Below are 23452 nucleotides of genomic sequence, written 5' to 3'. Positions count from 1 at the left end.
AAGATTATTTCACTATATATTGAAGAAAAAAAGATTTAAAGGAATTTCTATTTTGAAAATTCACAGAATTTCTACAATTTTTGTAAATCAAAGCTTACTTTGCCCAACCGCTTGGCGTATTCCAGATCAACTGCCATGAACCAGTAAGTGCTAACTAAGCGCAGTCCCCAAACCAACGTGAGGACTTCAACAAGGACCACCAGGGGCTACATGCACAGAGCAGGCCCGGGAGCCCGCGCCCTCATGCGAGAGCCTCCCCGCACCCCTCAAACGCACCCGTCCGCGTGGGAAGGACACCCGGGTACTCGACGGACAACTGCTGCTGTCTGGCGCTTCAAGGACATCACCTCCCCGTTAGGCCCTACGGCATCACTTCCAGTAGTAGAACACGTTCTTCATTCTGCCATGTGAGACCACAATGCATATCTGAAAGCATCTTCTTTGTTTAAAATCCCCAGCGTTCTCCATAGGTTCTGGTTTTCCTAGTTTCGTGGATGGGCTCGGATGGAATGAGCTGTTTCCGGCTGCATGGGGAACTCTGGGCCGCTCCACGTTACGGCTGCAGACCCCGGTGCTGGCGTGCCAGGTGCTCGGGACGTTCCTGCATTCTGCCCTATGGGGGCTGTCACAAGGAGTCAGACCAACACAACAAACATTTTGAAGGAAAACTAGTAAACCTGTTCCTGAGGGCTGCACGAGATTTTGCACTGGGTTATTTCATTGCCTGGAGAATGCAGACACACCCCCCAAAAAACAAGGAGGAATGACCTGAGTGCTTTACTGCTTTCTCCTATTTTCCCTCCTTTTAGAAATGGAGAGGGAAACAAAGTAATCATTCTCTACATGGAGACTCCATCCAAACATACAAGGCCTAAAAACTCCTAAAAACAAATCCTTTCCCTCCCTGCCTTTTCCTACGAACTTCCTTCAACAAGGATAAATGGATCACTGTGTTGTCACATTAGTGACACAAGCACCATACAGAGTTGAAAAACATTCATGGAAAATACCCCGTCAACAGCATCCTGATCTTTAAGTTTAATGCACATTAGCTTAAATGTCTATGAAGGTAGTTGCTGTGAAAACTAAACATGAAGAATCTTTATCCATATAGCAAAACGTGAATTTATACAGAACTGTATAGATCAAACCCACTACCCCAATCTAGAATGAAGAATTTCTCTGTAACGAGAAACGTGAAGGTTCCACCCAGGAAAGGGGGAGACTTGATCCTACACCTGCTTACCTCTTCTCGCCCACAGAAGACTCCCTTCCCATCCCGAACCCAGATGCATCCCAGAAAGCTAAGGCTACCTGCAGAGACTGTGGTCTGTTACAAACATTTCGGGGCGGTGAGGAGACCCCTGGAGCTCTAATTGCAGAGGACATCCATCCTCTTTACAGCAAACACCACCATCTCCATCGTCCAGCTGACCTAGGCAAAGCAGAGACACTCTGCAAAGAGTTCATAACGGGGTTATGCGCAAAGATGTTCTACACAATTCAAACAAAAGATGGACAGAGATGCCCGCACGGGTAATTCTGGTATATTTAGTTGGTTGGTAAGGATGACGGGAAGAAAAGGAAGCTTGGGAAACAAAATCCAGATTCCCTCTGAGCGAAGGGGGAAAAAAAGGGAAAAAAAAAAGAGCAAATGTCTTAAATGTGACATTTAAACTGCAGTGCACAAAAATAAGCACATTGGTAAATGACCTGAAGTGATACAGCTGGGCTCACCCTGTTCCTCCACACACACTTGGCTTCTCCAGGGATTTTACAATGACAGGCTTGCTTCATTTTTATTTTACTAAACTAGGATCATTTTAAAGGCACAAATTTCTTCCAACGAGACCCGCAACGTACTGAAATTAAATAGCACAATTACTATCAGTCTTTTTAATAGGCCAGAAGTAGCAATACTTGTTTCTGAGACCCATTTAAAACAAAAACTGAAACTTCAGAATTGGAACTATGTTATTAAAACATTTAGTGAAAGGAGGAAAAAGAAACCTCCCAATATATTTTTTGCTAATACATCTGTTTAAGGAAGATGAATTTTAGCTTGGGAAATGGCTGCTACATGCTGCGACTTTCACACCTCCAGACATTGCGTAAGGATGAAACCCTGAAATATGCAAGTTTCAGAGGACAAGATAAAGCCAGAAACAAAGGCTCAAAAAATGAGACTCCACCGAGCAGAAAGCAGAAACTAGGGTCAGTAGTTGCAGCACTGACGGAATTCTCATACTGATGGGTCCAAAAGGAAGTTAGAAACATACAGAAAATGGAAAGCAAAAATGGTCCAGTGACACGAGCCACTTTTAACAACTCCAGCAGGACAGAGCTAACAGCAAAAGCGGCTGTGTAATAACACTGGAGACTCTTAAACCTGTAGGAGTCAGCACACAGCATCCTTGAAAGTATGTACTCATTTAGAATGATTCCGAGTTTACTGTAACCCATGCTTTCTACCTACTTCAAAAACTGATTGCAACAGCACGTAACAGTGCCAGACTCCAAGCTCCTCGAGGGTTGGGGTGTCCGCAGACACACAACGTTCTCCCAGGCCGCAGGGATCACATCGGGTTGCTGAGTGCACGCACTGAGCACCACTCTGGGCACGCGGGCATTCACCTCATCGCCCTTCAGACGCCATCCAGGTGATGGAGCTCCTACTGGAACGGCACCTGCTCAGCCAGGATATCCCGGGGACCCCAAACGGGCTCCTACGGTCTAAGGAAATTTAAAGTGCCTCCAGAAATGAAGACACTGAAGAGCAAAATTATTCTGTTTTCAATCATATAGAAATAGATGTAAAGAGATAAGTTCAAAGAAACATTCAATGCTCCACTTGCTAGAGAGACAGTATCTGCAACCATACCGCTTGCTTGCTTCGCTTCTACAGTGGAAGTTCACTGCCGAGTTCAATAAAGTCAAGCGCAAACCAATCAATTTTGCTATCATCTATTTCTTTATCCTTCACACCTAAAAATGTCGTAACATAATCCTGTTAAAAGAGCACCTGGAAACATTGTCGATTAAAACAGTTTCTAAAAATGTATGCCATATATAAATCTCAGTACTGAACAGTACTGAGCTATTAAATATGTTAGAATTTCATAATATTTTTGTTTTATTTTCTGCTATGCTTAATCATAACTTCTTCCCCATCAGTATTTATTATCTTCCCTCTGAAAATCTACAAGTTAACTTTTGTGCTGATGCAGGATAGAACAAAAGTTAAGATTACTGAGATTTTTCATCAAAAATTAATGGAGGCAGGAAAAAAAGAAAAGTGACACAAAGACAGACAGGGAAACAGACTTCAAAATAAAAATGGCCCCTAGCTCAGGACATCCAATTGGGAAGTGAAAGACAAGGGGCTGAATTCCAGTTTCCTGCAGGGCTAGAACAAGAGAGGAAATATCTGGGTTATGTCCTGGATGACTCTCCTAACTACTCACTATGATTCTTGCGTGGATCGATCCTGCTCCTGCTAGAAGGAGCTTTGCTGTACTTTAAATATCAGCTTGGCATACACTTACCATGCAAGTTATTTACCCAGTTTGTCAAATGTTACACCTGAAACATATTCCAGTAGCAGTACTTCTGCACAAGGAACACTCAGGCTGGAACTAAGAGGTTTGCTGCTTGCAGTTTCCCATGTTTGTACCAAGAATTCCTGCTGAGACTGTACTATTAAAGTGTTATGGAATGTGCCGCATTTGTATGAAGGAAAACAAAATTCAACCTCAAAAAACAAATTAAAGCAAATAAAGAAAAAATCTTGGCTTGGAAGACATTTTATCACAACCACTCACAAGCGGTACCAGTCAGGACCATCTTGAGTAAGCAGATTCTCAGCATCCTCATTTTCACAGATTTAAGAGATTACTGAATAAACTACTGTGGCTTGTTCGGAACGGTACAGGCTGTTTCAGTAGACCTTCTGAGAGTTTACACACGCAAGAGAATGCAACAAGTTCAAATCCCTTAGATTCATACTACCTGGGATGGCAAGACCACACTAGCATTTTATAGAGATATACAGATTTTTATACAGATTTGATAGAGACTGGTGTCCTCTAGTAGCCATACGTATTCATAGCAGACAGAAAGCCAAAGCAGACAAAACGAACTCTTTCTGCAGGCTGCAGAGCAGCTGGGAAAACCCCTCTGAGCGCTCCAGTGCCTCTGACAGCAGACTTCTCCCAGCACCACGCGGAGGAAATGCCCTGCTGCCTGTCTGATGGCTGCTTAAACTACCCGTCTTACTGAATGCCTAAAAACAATCAGGTACTTGCAATTTCTAATTGTTCCAAGAAATCAGTTCACACCATTTGCAATATGCAGAGGTATCTTTTCCACTCTTAGTGGTATTTTTAAACTTACCCACACTTATACATTTCTAATGAGAATAAATGACCCTGCTGTGACAGCCTCAGCCATGTCAGTTGGAGAAAATGCAGCATTCTCCTAAACCAAGCACAACATTACATAACTGAAGCTGGCATTAAACTGGAAAGGGTGGATAGCAGAGCAGGCACACATTCAGACGCCTATTTCACATTCCCTATAATTAGCCACTTAGGGAGGTTTGAAACTTCGCCCCTGTCCCGCGGGTATGCACCCCTTAACATTTTACTAAAGTTCTGTCCTCCTCCTGTTTTCTTGGAAAATGGGTATTTAAAAGCCACAAATGGAAAAAGTCTTTTTCTTTTCAGTACACGAAGTGCAAGCACTTACGTGATTAACTAATGAAGATACCATTTTGATGTGCAGTAAAGCCCAGTAGGTCACTCGGGATTAGCTGAAGTGGTTGGTAACTCAGAGGGGCAGAAGGCCCAGCACTCACAGCATCACACACCGATTCCAGTGAAGGAATACAGACTGGAATATTCATTCCTTCATGTGGGACAATAGCTTAGCATTAAAATAAGACATTCCTTGTTCCCGATTCTGACTCCTTCAGCTGAACTGCACGTTACTTTTCTACCCTCACAGAGTCCCATTAATTGCTCGTTGCTTTGGGAGAAGCTGTGGGAGGGACAATAGCAACTGAGGCCGAACCTGACTGCTGTGGAACGATGATGAACACCTCTGCAATGCTAAATAATCTATACTCTCATGAAACGGCTACCATGGATATATGTGTTAAAAAACTGTACAGGAGACCAAAATCAGGACAGAAGTATTAATTAGGCATTCTCTAAATGGAAATTTGGGGAGAAAAAAAGGTAATTTCCTCATAAATGGACCGTATCAGGAGTATTTCTTAAAACAATGCCCCCCCCCCAAAAAAAAAAGACGACATATTATGATTTTTTTTTTTCAAAGGGGACACAGAAGCATTGCATTTGAAAACCAAAAAATGTTCTATTCTGGGCTTAGATTCAGGAAAAAAAAAGAAAATTAAAATGTATTTGAAAGAGAATTCTATATCACTCCATAGCTACACATAATAATTGACAATGTTTTAACCACAGTTACTGACTTTAGAAGGTACAATATGAATTTATTCAATATGAGATGCTTTAAAATAAGGTTTTGACTTACTAAAATATGCATTCACTATGTTTATCTGATGCTTTTAGTCACACCTTACTGTCCATCTATAGCATAAAGAATTAATTGTTGGAATGACTTAATTCAAATCAATGCCCTTTTTCAGGTTTTATCAGGCTTAAATCTATCAGGTATTTTTAGCCAATACAGAGTTTTTAAAGAACTCTTTTAAAGAGACTAAATAACAACTGTGCTATGCAAAGCTATTTCTTTCCTATCAAAATATTCAGACTTTTGTCCCATAATATTTCACTAATCTGTCTGACATAAAAGAATTAATTCCTCATCTGTAGTCTTCTAAAAGCAGATGCCATTAGTGTTCTGATAAAGGCAGTGATCAGCTACTAAATAATGGAAAAACTGTATTCAATTCATAAACAAAAGTTCCACTAACTGTCATATGAGAAGCCCATTTATACATATACATATATGTATAAAATCTCATATATGCAAGTTAAATTCTTGGCTCTTCAGGTATATTTCAGCCTGACCTGGCCTTTCTTGGCTCGAGGTGCAGAGAGACCGGTTCCAGAACACGGACATGACCCATTAATGTGAAAAATTAGTACCGCATTCACAGAGGTGAGAATGCTGACTTGCAACGCCAACTGCAAAAATAAATTTACTAGTTAATTGCAAAAATTATTTTACAAGTAAGAGCTGAAATTATCCTCTTCAGGAAATGGGTTGTAGCATTTAATTAACGTCCTTTTTTTCTTTGTGAGGCATCCAAAATGAACTATTGGTCACTATGCATACACACATGTATATACACACTATGGGTTATATTCCCATTTCTCTTCCCCAAAAATTAGTCCTACCTGCACACATTTAAAAAATTAAATATTGTCCTTGAGCTTTTTTTTAAAAAAAAAAAAGTTTTAGCAGAAAGTGACTTAAAGATACTGAATATCTTATTTTTTTTTACATAATGGTAACAAAACAGTTTTTGTTTAGTATGTTTTTAAAATAACAACATGTTCCTTCCTCAGTAATTATCAACCATTCTGGAAGAATTATAACTGCTAAACATGCCTCAGTTCTCAAAAATATTTTAATGACAAGAAGCTTAATAGAAGAACTGATGAAAATAACAGTAACAACGTAACTAAACACAACGGCCTTTGTTTTCAGCCCTGCTGAGTACAGTAAGTTTTATGCATACAAGAACCTAAGCACATACCTAGCTACATGCACAGTCAACAGTCCTATCAACGTCACTGTAAATTTAAGCCTTTACTACCATATATGAAATGCATCATTTTATACATTAAGTATAAACAGAAGCATACATAAATACATTTAAAAGCTTGACTGATACTTGGTTGACTTATGCACTCGATGATATATGCAAGGCCTGATTAATATGCTCCTCAAATTGCTGCTAAGTGTAATTCCCTTGGAAGTTTATCAAAGTATGCACTAGAAGTATACACTCCAACCAGGACGGCAGGTCCTTACTTCAGATACTACGGTTCTTGTATTCATGTTGTCCATGTAAAACCCTGGGACGTCCAAGAGCCAAGCCAGGGCTGCCCAGCGCCCAGGTGCTCCCGTTCTGGAGCACGTGCCAAAGGGCTCTGCACGCGGGGAAGGAGCGCAGCAGCCACAGGGCAGCCGCACCACAAACCTGCCGGGTTCGGTGTGCACAGCTCTTCAGCTTACAGCAAAAAACGGTTCAAAGTTTGCTACGAGAGCTTGATTTTGAGGGGAGAAGTGTTCTGATAGCAGGAAAAGCACTTGACATCCTGATTTAGGCTATATACTGGCCTCACGGCATTACTTTTGCTATAGGAACCCATTTGATGCTGTCCATTTCAATTAGAGTTCCAAATCTATTTCACAGCTGCTTACTGAGCCTGAGCAATGCGCTACAGCGGAAAGAAAGCGAGAAGGACCAGGAATATGAATGAACCTGAGCATAAGCATTCAATAAATTCCTACTTCCCTTTAAAATCAGTTCTAAACATCTACTGTGAAATATATTTGGTGCCTGTGCAGGGTAGCTTTAATTCAAATAAACAGATCTCAGTCTCTCCATTATCTACCATTAAGGGATACATTTTCTCAACCTACTATTTAATTATTTCTCTAGTAGCACACTGCATGCTATTCCTTTAAGAAAGCAATCCACAGCAATATATTCCAAAATGGCTGGGAAAACCTTTGTCATGATTCAGGAGTTGCCACACGCTAGATATGCATAAGCTTTCAAAGCTGCTGGTTGAAGATATAGTGAAAGGATCTCAGGTTTATGCATGAATCAGCATCCCCTTGTCATAATGTCATGCTGCAGTGATCCCTGCAGAGCTGTAAGACTTTATTTAAAATGGAAATGCTCAACACCCTCTTGAGCCAGCAGGATTAAGCTTCCAAAGTCGTGCATATATTACCCCTGTGCTGAAACTACTATAAGAAACACTTGGTATAGTTATGGAGGTTTTGTAGTACTCCATAGGAGAACTCTTTTTAGGTGACTCCCGGATCTTTTCAGTGCAAAGATAAGGATGCATATTAACACAATTATCCCTGTTTAGGCAGATGCATTTAAGAGGGAAGTATCTTATCTCCAACAGTTTCCTATTTGATTTTTTGATCAAATTAACAATTAAAAGAAAATAAAAATCTGATGGTCAGCACTTCTCCAACTGGACTAGACTCAATTACACTTTGCTGAAGGACAGTACAGCCCAATTTTTTGGATAACTTCCAATTCCACCCGATGCAACGCTCTACCTCTGCCCCAGCTGTTAAAACCTGAGAATGTCATTAGAAGAAACCGTTTTGTTAACCTTTGCCTTTACTACCTAGGTTGTGGCCGTCTCAACCACCAAGAACAACCAGAGAGCGATGAGTCTAACCCATTTCCCTTGAAGCTGTAATTACAGTCATGGCAGTGACTATCTCACTTAGTTGTTCATCAGCCTACAACAGCTCCAGCTGGAGTTTTGCTGGAGTTCAGGAGAGACTGCACCAGCTCTCCTTCAAAAGCACGAAGCCTCCTAACACCCATCTGAAGAGGCACCAAACTGAAGTGGGATGCCAACACTGACTCCTAATGACCTGCCTGCCAACACGGCTTTGACCAAGACCCACGTTGAGACTCCATAACAACTATTTGTGGTGCAGGGTGTGTTACATGAGCTAGCACAACCCACCGCAGCAGACGCAGCCTCAGCCCAGGTGCCTCCTGGTCGCGCTGCGCTCTCTCACGCTGTTCCACAAGCGACTCCATGGCCCAGGTGTCTCCTGGACACGCCGTCTGCGCGTGGCTCCACAGCACACGGCCGCCAGTGTCTCCTGGTCACACTGTACTCTCTCACACTGTTCCATGCATGGCTCCACGGCACACGGCCACCCGTGTCTCCTGGTCACCCCGTTCCACACGCGGCTCCCCGGCACACAGCCGCCGGTGTCTCCTGGACACGCCGTCTGCGCGTAGCTCCACAGCACACAGCCGCCAGTGTCTCCTGGTCACACTGTGCTCTCTCATGCTGTTCCACATGCAGCTCCACGGCACACAGCCCGGGTGTCTCCTGGTCACCCCGTTCCACACGCAGCTCCGCAGCACACGTCTGCCCATGTCTCCTGGCCACCCCGTTCCACACACAGCTCCACAACGCACGGCCCAGGTGTCTCCTGGTCACGCCGTTCCACACGCAGCTCCACGGCACACGGTCCAGGTGTCTCCTGGTCACGCTGTTCCACACACGGTGCCACAGCACACGGCCCGGGTGTCTCCTGGTCACCCTGCTCTACTGCACACGGCCACCGCTCCCTCCTCTTCCGAGGCCCTCGGACACCTCAGGCCCAGGCGCTGCGGCCCGCGGCTCCTTCCCGCGGGCACCGCGCGGGCTGTGCAGGGCCCCGGGCCGCCGCGGAGGGCGACTCGGAGCCGGCGGCTCCCGCGGCTGCCCCGTCCCCCCATCCCCGTGCGCGGGAAGGCGGCGCCACCTGCCGGCCGCGCCTGCCGCCCCGCGCCCCCGCCGCCGCGACCCGCGGCACCTCAGCTCATTAACTCATTAACTCATTAACTCATTAACGGGGGGCACTGCCCTGCCCTTCCCGCCGCTCGGAGCCGTGTCCGCCCTCGCGGAGCACCGCCCGGCGGCGGGAGGTACCCGGGCAGCTGCCCCAGCAGCCCTCCGCTCTCGCCCGGCCGCACAGCTGTAGCCTTGTGTTGCCTCTCGGTTGTCCAAGCGCTGGCTTTGCACGTACATTCTTCACACGCTGCTCGGAAATAACTATCACCAAACTGCAGGGTTTCAAACAAGAAGGAAGCCAAAAGATGAAGGAGATGAACGCGGATGGACTGTCCTCCCTTTCTGTGTGACCACCTGCTAAGTTTGGCCTGTAATGGCAAATATCTGTGTTTAGAATTCCTTCCATTGAGTCAAACCTTTCTTGCAAGGTAATCAAGGGAAATGTACATCTATTTTTGGCAGGTGCTTCAATAGTCAATCAAAGACAACTGATGGGGTAACTGCAGTGAGCCATCAGCAGTAACCAAGGAGTCTCATAAAAGAAGTAAGTTCGCATGTTAATGGGGTGCTCTTCAAACTGCTTGAAAATGGAGGCCTCGGACAGGGTTCAGCCACAGGAAAACCCAAAATGGGGGCAGCAACTCCCTTATGTTAGGGCTCTGAGAACCCATCGCTGCAGTCTCCAGTCCACATGGGTCACCTAAACACCCCAAGGCTTCTCCAAGCAATAGAGCCAAGCTCCAGAAGGCACATGTGCACACCTACACACACAAACCTGACAGGTTTGGGAAAAAAAATCCAACTCCTTCACTTCCTCAAGGATCACGGGGCTCTCTGTGCTTTCCTGTACTAGTATGAAAAACTCTTCTGGGGGATTACATAAATTATTTTAAGGATTTTACCGACCTCATAATAGCAGAAACACAGACCCATCTCCCACCTTGCAGCACGCCATCCAAAACGCCACGGCAGCACCTTATTTCACAGGCAGCCGAGCACATCCTGCAACACCAACCACACGCAAAGCTGGGCGCAGGGAGCCCTCGCGACCCGCGGGGCGCTCGGGGAGGGAAGGCGCCCTGCTCCGCCGGGCTGCGCGCTGGGATCTGTATTTTTTTTGCCTTCGGCTGTGCGTGACCCCATCTCTCACCCCGGCACCTGCAAGGAGCTCCGCGCCACCCACCCCAGCAGCTGTGCCGAGGCATCCCCTCGCCGGCTCTAACAGGAGCACGCGAGGAGCAGAAAATAAAAAACAGAAAGCGAAGGGGAGCTGCTCTCGGCGGTCGCTGCCCTCCAGCACCTCCGTCCCCCGCGGCTGCCGCTGCCCTTTGCCGCCCGCCCGGAGCAGCTCGAGCCCCGGCCCCGCGCGCAGCCCCGCGGCCGCCCCGCGCCGCCGAGCCCCGGCCCCGCAACATGGAGCGCGGCGCGGGCAAGATGGCTGAAGGAGGCGCGGCCCGCGCTGCCTGCGCGCCGCGGCGGGAGCCACCGTCACGGGCGCGCGGGAGCCGCGGCCGCCGCGACTCACAGGCGTTGGTGACGGCGAAGCTGTTGGCCACCTCGAGGTTGTCGATGTGCGGCGTGAGGCGGAACTCGGAGGTGGAGAACTGCACCATGCCCACGCGGAAGGCGCTGTACTCCTGGTCGGCGCCCCTCGGGAAGAGCCCCCCTGCGGGCAAGACACGCGCGTCAGAGCCGCGGCCGGGGGCGCCGCGCGGGGCCGCGGGCAGCGCGTCCCCCTCGGCGGGCACCTACCGATCTGTATGCTGTTGGAGTCGGCCCCCCAGAGCAGAGCCCACCACACCGGCGCCAGGAAGACAGAAATATGCATAATCTCTTGCATCTCCAGGAGAAGCAGAGCATCCACAAAGCAGCGGCAACAGCCCTGCCTCCTCGCTCGCTCGCTCCCCTGCCGCCTTCTGCGCGCAGCGCGCTCGTCAGCAGATTAGATCCTCTGCGCGCAGCCGGGGGCGGCGGGGGGACGCGAGCAGCGCGCGGCGGGCGGCAGGAGCCGGAGCAGCCGCCGCTCTGCCCCTCGTCGCGGCTCCCGCAACAGCCGCTGCCGCCGCCGGCCCTGCCCTCGCACGCGCCCGCCCGCGCGGCCTCGCGCTCACTCGGGCGGGCGTCGCGCCTGCGCCTGCGCCCCGCGGGAGCGCGCGCCCCGCCCCGCCCCTCCGCGCCGCCGCCTGCAGCACCGCGGACAGCGGCGCGGGGCGGGGCGCGCCCCGGCGCGGAGCGGCCGTTACGACCGTTACTGCCGCTGTACCCGCGCGAGCGCGCGGAGCGACCGTTACGGCCGTTACCGCCGCTGTACCCGCGCGAGCGCGCGGAGCGACCGTTACGACCGTTACTGCCGCTCTACCCGCGCGAGCACGCGCCTCCCGCGGCGGCGCAGAGGGACCGTTACGACCGTTACAGCCGCCGTGCCCGCGGCAGCGCAGAGGGACCGTTACGACCGTTACTGCCGCTGTACCCGCGCGAGCACGCGCCTCCCGCGGCGGCGCGGAGGGACCGTTACGACCGTTACCGCGGCCGTGCCCGCGCGAGCACGCGGAGGGACCGTTACGACCGTAACTGCCGCTGTACCCGCGCGAGCACGCGGAGTGACCGTTACCACCGTTACTGCCGCTGTGCCCGCGCGAGCACGCGCCTCCCGCGGCCCCTGAGCGCTAACGGCCCGCGTGCGCGCGCGCTCCCAACGCGCCGGGGGCGCGCGGGGCCCGTCCTGCCTGCGCCGCTTCGGGGAACGGCCGGAAAGGAGCAGGGGAAGGAGGCGGCGCGCGCCGCCTGCGCTCCGGACAGCGAAAATAATAATAATAATAATAAAAAAACAGGAACATAAAAAAAAGACCCCCCCCCCAAAAAAAAACCATAGCTCCATTCTTCAGAGAGACTCTTTTCTCCCCATATTCACTCCCCCCCCCTTAATCCAGGCTTCACCTGAAGAATTTTCGGGTGTATTCACCTGTCAGATATATCTGGAAGGCACATTTTAAACTGCTTTGCCCAAAATAGAGAAGTTAATATGCAGGAAGGTTTTAAAAATATATATCCAGATATTTAATTCCCACATCTAGTGGGGATTTATTTTTCAAAATGGATCCCGGCTAGACCTCCTAGTTATTGCAAGCTAAATTTAACATTTTTCAGTTTGCCGTAAAATCTGTTGCTAGCACACACCACACACACACAGAAATGCCTCATAGAAGAGCAAACGTTGTAACAAAGACTGTGACAATCTGCTATTCAATGATTTTTTGTTGGTATTTTTTTCTTTTATTTTACTTTTATATCTCATGCAGTAAAAAGCAGGAATATCCATCCATATAGGCAAGAATACTGGTTTCATTGCATTTCGATTTTTCACTATGAAATTACAAGATTCTCTTTTCCAGAGAGAAAGAAAGGTCTCAAAGCTTCAGCTAGTCAGATGTCAATATAAGTACATATCCTGAACACATAGAAAGCAGACAGTTTAAGGCCATTTACCCATCACTAATTCATGACAAGTACAGTTTCACTGGAGTCATTTCACCAGAAAATTCTGTGCTAGTTTCTGCCTGCACTTGTATCATCGCTGAAAACCAGAGGATGAGAAAAGCCTGGAAAAAAAAAAAAAAAAAAGAGAAGAGACAGAAAAAAAGCCTTAACATTGGTTGTCCGTAGGCCTTGTTGCCTTGTGTGGATGGAACTGGCGAGTCGCTCCAGCGCTGCCCCACTCTCTTCCCTCTCCTTACGCGCCCTGCTCCCTCCCAGGAGCCAGCTTTGGACAACCCTGACCACTGCATTCTGCGGCGGGAGCAAACAGCATCGCTGCAGGGACCGATGGATTCAGACCCCTGAGGAGAGCTCGCACCGAGGTAATCCTCGCTGTGCGCTGGGCGATGAGACCTGCCGGCATTTGCTTTTAAGAAACACCTCCGTGCAATACTGCCACTCTCCCTTTAACCTTAGCACCACTAACTCAGGCCTGTGCAATTTTTTTTTCACCCAAGTCTGATAGAGCACATAAGAAGTTAAAATGCAGCAAAAAAGTCTCAGGTGGAGGATTATATTCTATTTTAAAAAATCCTGTTTGCCAAAATAGACAACAAAATAAGTATATCCATATAGCCCAAGTACCTATGTCAGTATAGAGATGAAAGGAAGCAGAATTGCACTCCACAAACCAGTTGCCTTTACAGTTTTGGAAAGGATTCGCACCTTTCAGCTGTTTTTTTTTTTTCCTCTTAGAGAACACTGGTGCCCCGTGCACGTCAAGGCCTTTGGCAGAAACACAACAAGCGGCGCTGGAGTCTGGATCCCGCCGTGGCAGGCGCTGTGCACCAGGCAGCCTCACCCGCCCCGGGCTCGCCGTGAAGGTCTCCATGGCCTTGAACCTGCCTCCGCTGCGACAGGGCCCATGTTACCTCTCTGGTGAGGACCTGCAGGATATGGCACAGCAGGCAAGGGAAACAAGAGGGACCTGAGACTTCATTTAATTGCCTATTACATTTTTTTAATTATAATTTTTTCTTTTTTTAGCATAGACTACCTTGGTGCACTATTTCTAAATGCTATGCCAGGTTAATAACAACTGCCATAGCAATCAAAACAAATACCCCCTCGGTTGTTGATTTTCTGTTTCTCTTTTTCCATTAGAGAACTGTGTATATGTTTATGTATAGATCATGCTTGTGTGTGTCCATGTGCCTGCATGTAACATTTCAAATTCGTATTATGTCAGAATATATAGAAAAAAAAATGTCAAATGAGATGTGACATGGCCGTATTCTTCTGCTCATGCGCCAGATAGAAAAAGAAGATTTCAATAGAGATGAATAAGCACAAAAGAGCAGCATGGCTTAGGGAAGAAGAATGAAAACAATTTAATCCACAAAAAAATGTTGATTATAAAATAAGGCCTTCTCTAGCTCTCTAATTTTTTATAGCTCTTATGTTACTATGTGTTATGTTACTCAAAAAGATGCAAGCAGGCAAAGGAGAGAAAAGAAATTTTTAGGTGATCGTAATTCATGAGCACATACTATGAATAGACATAGTCATTAACATTGTGTATAAAAAAAACAAATTACTGGGAATTACATCCAATGCTTTTGTACAGGAAAGACTCTAGCAAGAGGGAAGTAAGAATTGTAATCTTAAAACCAGAAAATTATATTGTCATGTCCATTCTTCTAAATCCATCATAAACCCTCGTCTAAAAATGCATTAATTCAGAGTGAATAAAGCATCAATGGAAGGACTGCTAATAATAGGCATCAATCACTTGTTGAAAGGAACACAGCAAAGCAGTAATAATGAAAACAAAGATAGATGACGGAAGGCCAATTGTCAAGTAATATGTCAAACCCTTAAAAGCTTGAATGCCTAATCCCGATTCCATAAACGTCCAGGAGAGCATTGCTACTTATTGCAAAAATTGCAAGATTCAGACATGGACAAATTTGATTTAATAGATCATAATGGATAATATCCTGAAGAAGTCCAGGAGCAAGTCAAGAGGGCTAATATATGTACTATTCACAAATAAATGGGAGTTTATCGGGAAACATTTCCTCACTGTTTCATCCTGGCACAATCCTTGGTGAGACAGTGCCTGCAATTCAGCCAAACACACACATATTCACGGGGAGCAGAGGAGACACGGGGAGACACAGAAATGACTGAAGAACTGGAATGTTTGCCCAGCACTCAGAAACATTGAGAGATCACTCCTTGTACTTACGAAAAAGATGGTTTAAGAATGACTTGATGACATGGAGCACACTTCTGGAAAGCAACTTTGATAATATATTTTAATTAGGAGACAGATGCTGTAAAAATGCCATAATTTAATGCTGATATTAATCATATTCAGGTTAGAAATAAAGTTTATAATTTGTTTTGCTGCTTTAGCTGTGACTGTGATTAACCGTTGCAATCACATGCTGACGGGTGCAGTGAATTATTTAGCACTGGAAAATATTAAATGAGGACTAGATTCTTTTCAAAAAATCCCTGTTGAAAAAGTTAAATTTTGAGATCTCTAGCTAAAGCTCCAGCAAAATAGTTACTGTGGTCCCTTTTGGTTCTCTATGCTATCAGTGTTTGTTGTATTCAGAATTATTTATATATGAAGAATATATATGAGAAGAAATCTTAAAGTATGCCATTAAATTGTTTAGTCTCATATGTTCATTCTGGATCTTGAGGTTTTTCAAAATAAAAAGTACATCTTGATCTCGCATGCTCATTCAGCTTGTTCTTCTGATTAACAAACACGTGCTGTTCCAATAAACAGTTCATACACCCAGTGATGCTATGTGATAGGAAATAGCTTATGCTAACTTCTGGTGTATGATACTGACAGTGAAAAAAGCTACATAATTACCTACCATTATAAATAAAGTTAAAAAAAAAAAGCTACATAATTACCTACCATTATAAATAAAGTAAAAAAACAAACAAAAAAAAAGAGTGATGTGGTAATCACAGGATCATAAGCTTCTTTTGCCATATGGCAGTAACAGTATAGTTTGTTATTAGTTTAGGTAAATGACTAAGAAATTTATAGTGAAGTGGTGAAGTGGAATTTAATAGTTTTATTTGAGCAATTTATATTCTTTTTATTTGTATAACATATCTTTGTATATTTATATCTTTGTATATATGAAATGTTATATTTATTTTGCAGATAAAATCAGCCACGTATATGCTGTTATCTCTATGTGTGGAAAAAAAGTTTCCTATGAATTATTTCAGTATTTTCTACAGAAATTATGGCAAATTGTATAATTAAGGAGCTGGAAAATGATAACAGGCACTCATTCAGGTTAAATTATGTATCCTAGATCCACGACTCTTGTCTGGCAAGGTCTTTGATTTAGAAGGGTCAGAATCTCCTCATTTCTACCAACGGTCTTGCATTGTCCCAAGAAACACATTTCTTACCCCGTTCTTATTATACTTTACCTCTCTTTTTCCTTCCTCACCTGATTTTCCATCTGTGCGTGGTTTTTTTCTTCAAAACATGGCCATGAAGACATCTTTTTTCTTTTTCTCTCCTGTTAGTTTGATTTCACCATCCATATCCCCGCTGTGGAGCACAGCTAATTCAAATGCTTTGGGTTTTCTTTGCTTTAGACTGTAACGTTCAGCCTTGATCCTCTCTCTCCTAATCTGCCACCTTTCCCATCTGTTCCACTAGCAATGCCAGCCTTGACTCCTTGACTCTAAGTGATGGTTTTATTCTCTTCAAGTTCTTATGGCTTTTTCTATGCTGACGTCTCTGCCTGAAATATGAACCCTATAGTCATTCTTTAGGTCAGCTCTTAATCACTGAAATTCTACTTTAAGCCTTGCATCTATTCTGTCACCTGTGAGAAGTGTATTACTCATTACCCATAAAAAAGCCCTCTGGAATTGATGAAGACATGGGATTTCATGCACTGGTGGAATATATGCTACTAAAATATGGTAGCTGTCAAACAACCTTCTCTCAGTCTCGGTTCCCTTCATTTACAAACAACCCGCTAAAATGTTCAAAGGCTGCCAAGAATGAAGAACCGACCAGAACGAGATAGTCCACTCTGTTGACAGCCGGGAGGGGGCACCTGTCTGGTTAGCTCTTCTTCTGCTTCCCTTCACCTGCCACTTGGGTCTTTCCCTGGACACCAGGAGTCTTTTCCTGAAAAGCAGGTGATCTTTCCTGGTAATCACGGCATCACACACAGCTCACGTGCCGCTCAGCATGGTGAGGAGCAGAGGGACCCGGGAGCTCCAGGGAGCCCAGGAACGGTGAGTGCCATTGGCAAGGCCGTCCCTGCGCACGCGGGATCCCAGGAGCTGGTTCCACCGTGCGGAGGGACGCTGCCGTAATGCGTGAACAACGCGGCGGGACAGATTCTGCTCCGCGGGAAAGGGACCACGTAACCATCATCTTTGACACGGAGAGGGCGCATTCTTGGTGCCAAAACCAATCCACAAAATGTATGCCTACCCTGCTTATCATCGAAACATGAGGGATTCAGCTGATCTTTTCAGGATTTGAACCTGTTAGAAAGCCGATATCTTGACAAGGTCAGAGAATATCAGAGGCCTGACCTGGTTTTGCATGTGGGTAATTGCTTCACGAATCCTGAACTGTTATAAGCAACGAAAGCTCTCACGGTGGCATGACCGTTACCCGTCAGCGCGATGTCATGGTTGCACAGCCTTGCACAGGCACGATCGCCGAGGGAGCCAAGGACAACCCCACTTCCCATGTTCTTCAAGAGCATTTCCCTTTTGAATAGTCCAGAAGCACCTCGAGATATGCAGGCTTCAGTCTCCATCCATAACGCGATGGCCATGCCGTCCTGAAGCGGCCAGGTACGAGGACTTCACGTGTCCTACGACACCCGAGGAACGGCTCGTGGGTTCACTCAGCAGCAATTCCTGTAAAGCTGGGTTTCTTTGTTGTGAACAAGTGAAAACTGCCTGCTTTCAAAACTGCAATGTTCATGGGATGGACACAGTTTGAATGCTGGGTAGGTTATTACGCTGAGTGTTTAACACTGTACTGCGGCTTTATAGCGTTACCATAGCTATGACATGAAAAACGAGGAGAAATTAACTACGACATTAAATACGGCTCCAGCATTCCCTGTTATTTTTTTGTACGCACACCCACAAAATAAAAAACAAAAAATGCATAGCAATCATCCAAAAACATTCAAGCAAATGTTAAATAATGTACTTTATGAAACATAAAGTGTTTGCAGATTTGTACTGTTGCAGAAATTAGACCATAGGGATTAAATGCTTAGCAATATTAAAAGTAAATAGAACCAGAGGAATAGATAGATTTTTTTCAGACAAGATAATAATTACAGATACAAAGATGTTTTGGTTAACTATTCACTACTCCTATCTTACACTGTTCCTGGAAAAAAAAAAAAAAAGAAGCACGATATGAATTAAAAGGACTGTTTTGATTTGAAGCATCATCTCTTGTTCTTATCATTGTGCTCTTGAAGCAACAGAAAGATCTTTTGGGTTCACTGCTTACTTGTTTGGCATCAGTGACTTTTATTTGGAGAAAAATCTCTTGCCAAGAAGCTGTTCACTCCAGTTATCAGAAATACATAGACTTGTGTTCAACAGAAATGCTATTTTAAATTAAAAAAAAAATACTCTTTAGCGATTCAATCCCAGAGCTAGTCCCCACGGTAAAAAAAGAGATTTTTTTCTCACTTCTGCTTGGACATATCTTTCTAGAGATTAATTATGATGCAATTTGGTGTTTATGACAAAAAACAGATAAACAGAAAAAAACAGATGTGTAAAAAAAGGCGATTCTTATGAGGCCCTTAATTATGTACTTAGTATGTGAGATATCCCTACATCACAGTAAATACAGAGAAAATTACATTCTTCCTCTTGCATAATTGCTTTAAATATAGGATTTAATAGTGGAGCTTATAGTACAGAATGTTCTGCTTATAATATTTGTGGCGTCAAGGACAACACAAAAGATTCTGTTTTTCTTTACTAAAATTTCATTTTGTTGCAAAGGCAAATGAGTAACTAACTGCTAGCCAATTATTAGTGTCTATGTAGCTGTCATTTAACCTAACACTAACATTATTCCTTGCTAATTGCTTTGCTCTAATGAGACATATGTGCAAAAAAAAAAAAAAAAAAAAAAAAAAAAAAAAAAGATGTGCACAGATAGCTGGGTTTGGAGCGATTTTAAATGTAGGGTTTCATTACCAGCCAGTGTACATTGGGCAGTGAAGGCTTAGAAAGGCTGGATCTCTGAGACAAGCTGTTGGAACACGAAGCAGCAGGAGTTCAAGGGCCGTTCAGGGCATCGAAAGGCCCTAGGTCTCCAGCAGACACCGAGGAAAATCCACCCGCAGCTGCGGAAAGGCCCATGCTGTGCCCTGTGGGTCCTGGGGCTTCAGAATTCCTAATAAGAGGGCTCTGATGGGAGAGGATTGTCAGCAATAACGGATCCATGTCAAAGGCAACAAAATGAGTTTACTCAAAGCGTACAAGGCCTCCTTTAGAAAAAAACAAGGGAAATTTAAACAGATAAGAAATTTCTAGCATCAGAAGTGTGTCTAAAGTCATCTAGTACTGACTGATTTTTCCTTTACAGAACAGTGGCAGTAGTTTAAACTTCTTTTGTTGACAGTGCAAAGAGTTCAGGTCTTTGAGGTAGTTAAGGAAAAACACAGATCTCCCAAGTACTCCGAGCCCTGCAGTGGAACAAGGTAGTAGAATGGAACATAGTAGGGAACATTATTTCTTCACATCTCAGCACTGTACCTAAAAATTGTCTGTAGTATAAATATATTTGGGAGTGGAATTTCCTCCATTCATCATCTGATTAATTTATTATTTTATTAGTTACAACTCATCTCAATGCAGTGTCTCATTTGGACTATAGAAGATCTGGTGCTACAAGGAAACAGTTGTCTGGCACCCAAGGCTAAGGTAATTATTACTGCACTACGCCATGAACAGCATCACCCTTCATGGGTACCCGGGATCTTTTGCCTTTGGATGTCAGTAAGGAAAATAAATCCTGCATTCTGGCAAGAAGAGGCTCAACTTCCCCTTTCCAGGAGAAGGTAGTCACCCAGCTACGATTAAGACAAAACTATGGAATTTTTAATTTGAATTTTCTATGTAGAAAACAGTGCCACATTATCAGCAGGCTGTCTGGCAAGCAGAGGATTACATTTGCAGCAGTATTGGATTATTGTCCTGTAAATGACATATTTTCCTATAACTAAAAGATTATATCAGCTAATGTGAGCCTCCTACCTCAAGGACTTGGCTAACAAATCTCAGGTAAAATATCTGTACATTTTAAGTATCACTTTTTTAGGCCAATTTATTTACTAATAATGAACTAAGTAATATGATGATTGATTATGGTGCAGCATTGCCAATATTAACATTCTAATAAAATATTAGATGAACTTTATGGCTATTTTCTTTTTAGAGTGCGTTTTTTGATTCCATTTGGTGTTACAACACTTGTTTCAAATGTATAACTGAAGGATTTACTGCAGCATGTGATTTAATATCTAATGGCACACATAACTAACTCTATGCCATAGATTCTACATTTCATAGCAGATGATGATTTATTTTATAGGGAAATAAAAAAAAAGAAAAACAAGAAAGAATGCACTGTGTGACAGTGATGTGTATCGAAAATAAATGCCAAACAATAACAGCAATAATGAAAGAAAATGTATGTGTAAGTGCGGGGGAACGTCAGGTATTTGAAATCAGAGCCAGATTATTTCTAGAAATGTTATGGCTGGGGGAGGACAAATGTGGACATCACTCCTGCATATCCCCAAATCTCCTAGTGCTGAAGACTGAAATAACCCAGCTGTGTGACGTGCAGGCAGCTTACACCACACAGCAACGGGCTGCACCATCCCAGCCACGGGCAGCCCAAAGAAAGGAGGCCTAGGTCACGGGAAGGGAGGTGGTTCTCATCCTCCCTGATGGACAGAAGCAGGAGAAACTAGAATAAAGACCTGATGAAACATACACAAACACACACGCACAAAATGTGAGAAAGAGAGATCGGGGTTTGTAATTACCAGACACCGACCATCGCTTCTTCCTTAAGAAGTCCCAGTCGCGCTGAGCCTGTGCCTTCAGTGGTGCCCTATGCACAGGACGCTACCAGCAGTCATGCCACTCCTGATCAGAGGAGACAGCATTTCATCCACTGAATTCTTCGAGCATGAACCCACGCAAAAATGCATCGCAGAAAACCACACGAGTAAGGCAAGACACGAGGCCACTATGGGCTACACGGCCTGTTCTTTTCCACAAAGCAGTATTTTTCTTCAGCCGAGAAATGAAAAACCTTGAAAGATTCAATGCTGTCCCGTGTTTTAAGGATGGAAGCTCCTTTCCGCCAAAATAATTTATTCCAATTGTCAATTCTCATCAGACGCTCAGTGTGAGTCTGACATAAATGGATTTCTTCCTGACTGTTTCATTTGCACTCTCCATGAAATTCTTTCCACCTATTTAATTTCATCAAGACTTTCCTCATGGAGACTAGTAAACTTGCTACAAGAACGCTGTAATATAAAAAGATACTGTCTCTTCCTGACAATCCCGTGGAAAAAATAAGGTAAGTCATAACATATTTTAATAACTCATATAATTAGAAAAAATCCCAATTCAAATGCTGTTCCTGAAATGGGAACAATATGGAAGTGCATGATAAAGCAATAAAGCATGGTTATGGGTAGCAGATGAGATAAAGTGCTGCCAACTTGGATATGCATTTTCTGTTTAAAACGTCCCACGGTGAAATTCATAACATTCAGTAATCTACAGTAGCAATATAAAATACTCCCATGAAACTGCAGTGTCTGGGACTATTACAATGGTATTGCTGCTGTTATTTTTCTAAATGAAGTGCTTCTGTGTTGCAAAAAAATATCCAGTGGAGAGTGTGAAAAACACATTATTGCTAAGACACAGGGTTTGGGAACTCCAGATGTATTTTCTTCTGTATTTTGTTTTATGTTTCCTTTGTAGCTATAGTGTAGTTTATGTTCAATGCAACCATATAGGGCAAGTACATAACAAGAATTTGTACATACTTGTCTGGCAGCAATAATGATTTAGGCAGCAGTAGATCTTTCAAAGCTTTCCTGACCTGTGAGACACCAAGATGGGAAGAGCTTTAAGTCTGGAGAAAATAAGCAGGATTTTTTTTCCATAGTGAAAAAAAAATGGCATGGTGAGCCAATGCAATCCTCTACTCCTCTTCTTGACAGCTGATACATATTTTGGTTTATTCACTTAAGTACTTTATTTATTTAATGAATGTTCATCTCAGTGAAACAGCCACTTAGAAAAAAATGAAGAACTAATAAACTAAATACACATATATATGGAAATAAATTTTAAAAATCTGTTTGTTAAATGATAAACACATTTATAATTATCAACTAATAAATTAGTAATAGATTAATGAAGAAAGGATGTAAAAAACCCTAAAGTTTAACTTCATGAAGTAGATCACAGCTTACAATGGAGAAGTATTAGCTGGAAAACATAAGATTGTTTCTGCACCAGTGCAATCCCGAAGCAGCCCCGGGGGAGGGATGGAAGCAGGGTTGTTTCAGACACTGGCACCATCAGACAGATATTTTTAAAAGCCGTCTGGCATTTTTCATCCTCCAGAATGGGTCGAGGTGAAACAGGGTTTGTAGGAAGCAGGAGCAGGTAGCAAGGCAGGCTTTGTCAAAGGGAAAACAGACATCAGTGTGGAAGTGCTCCAAAGCATCAGTCTTCACAGTCAGTTCTGTCAGTGCTCTGCCTTTGAAATAGCCAGTCTTCAAAGTAATGTTTTCCAATGAGCTGGCCTTTGGGAGTCAAAGAAACAAACAAATTAATCTGCAAGAGCGAGCCTGCCTGCGATGGTGATAAATCTGTTATGACAATGTAAGGCTTATTAAACACCGAGAAATAAATTTCTCCAGCCTCTGGGTCAAACGTAAGTTTAGAGGTTAATAGAGAAAATCAACATTTTACAAAATCTCACGTGAACTACTTACTTCTTCATATGAAAGAGAAAAATCATTATTTCTTTCAACAAAGAAATCATTATTCAATACATATAGCTTGAAAATGTAGTATGCAAAGTTTTGAGTTTTATCCAAATAACACCAAATTCAGTGTTGTAGGGACGTAACTAACAATGGATAGTGTAGGTGCCATTAACGTTTGAGGAACCAGGAGTCCCAGCCCTTCCCACACGTCGCTGTCCATCCGCACGGACATTCGTGGACAAACTGCAGCAGTTTCACGCACACACGTTTCCTCTGCCTGCACCACATGAAGGCGGGGGAGCTGGAGCGGATTGTGGAGGAAATAACTGTGTAAAA

The 23452-nt window shown here is 44.2% G+C and overlaps 1 protein-coding gene across 3 annotated transcripts in view; it reads right to left on the bottom strand.

The window, feature by feature from the left end:
* GRIA2 (glutamate ionotropic receptor AMPA type subunit 2) overlaps positions 1 to 11515 on the bottom strand; it is a 70363-nt gene extending 58848 nt beyond the window's left edge. For all 3 annotated transcript variants that reach the window (XM_088528089.1, XM_088528088.1, XM_088528090.1), the window contains exons 1-2: positions 11301 to 11515; positions 11074 to 11214 (exon numbers count right to left, since the gene is read on the bottom strand). In XM_088528089.1, coding sequence (XP_088384215.1) covers positions 11074 to 11214; positions 11301 to 11388 — 229 coding nt within the window. In that variant the 5' untranslated portion in view covers positions 11389 to 11515. The remainder of the gene's footprint in view (positions 1 to 11073; positions 11215 to 11300) is intronic.
* Positions 11516 to 23452: the final 11937 nt, after the last annotated feature.

Source organism: Tinamus guttatus, unplaced genomic scaffold (genome assembly GCF_059628265.1).
Source record: "Tinamus guttatus ecotype Peru unplaced genomic scaffold, ASM5962826v1 Tinamus_guttatus_pri_ptg000301l, whole genome shotgun sequence".
Taxonomy (NCBI): Eukaryota; Metazoa; Chordata; class Aves; order Tinamiformes; family Tinamidae; genus Tinamus; species Tinamus guttatus.
Note: the sequence above shows the minus strand (reverse complement) of the source record. Positions and strands in the feature narration are given on the sequence as shown.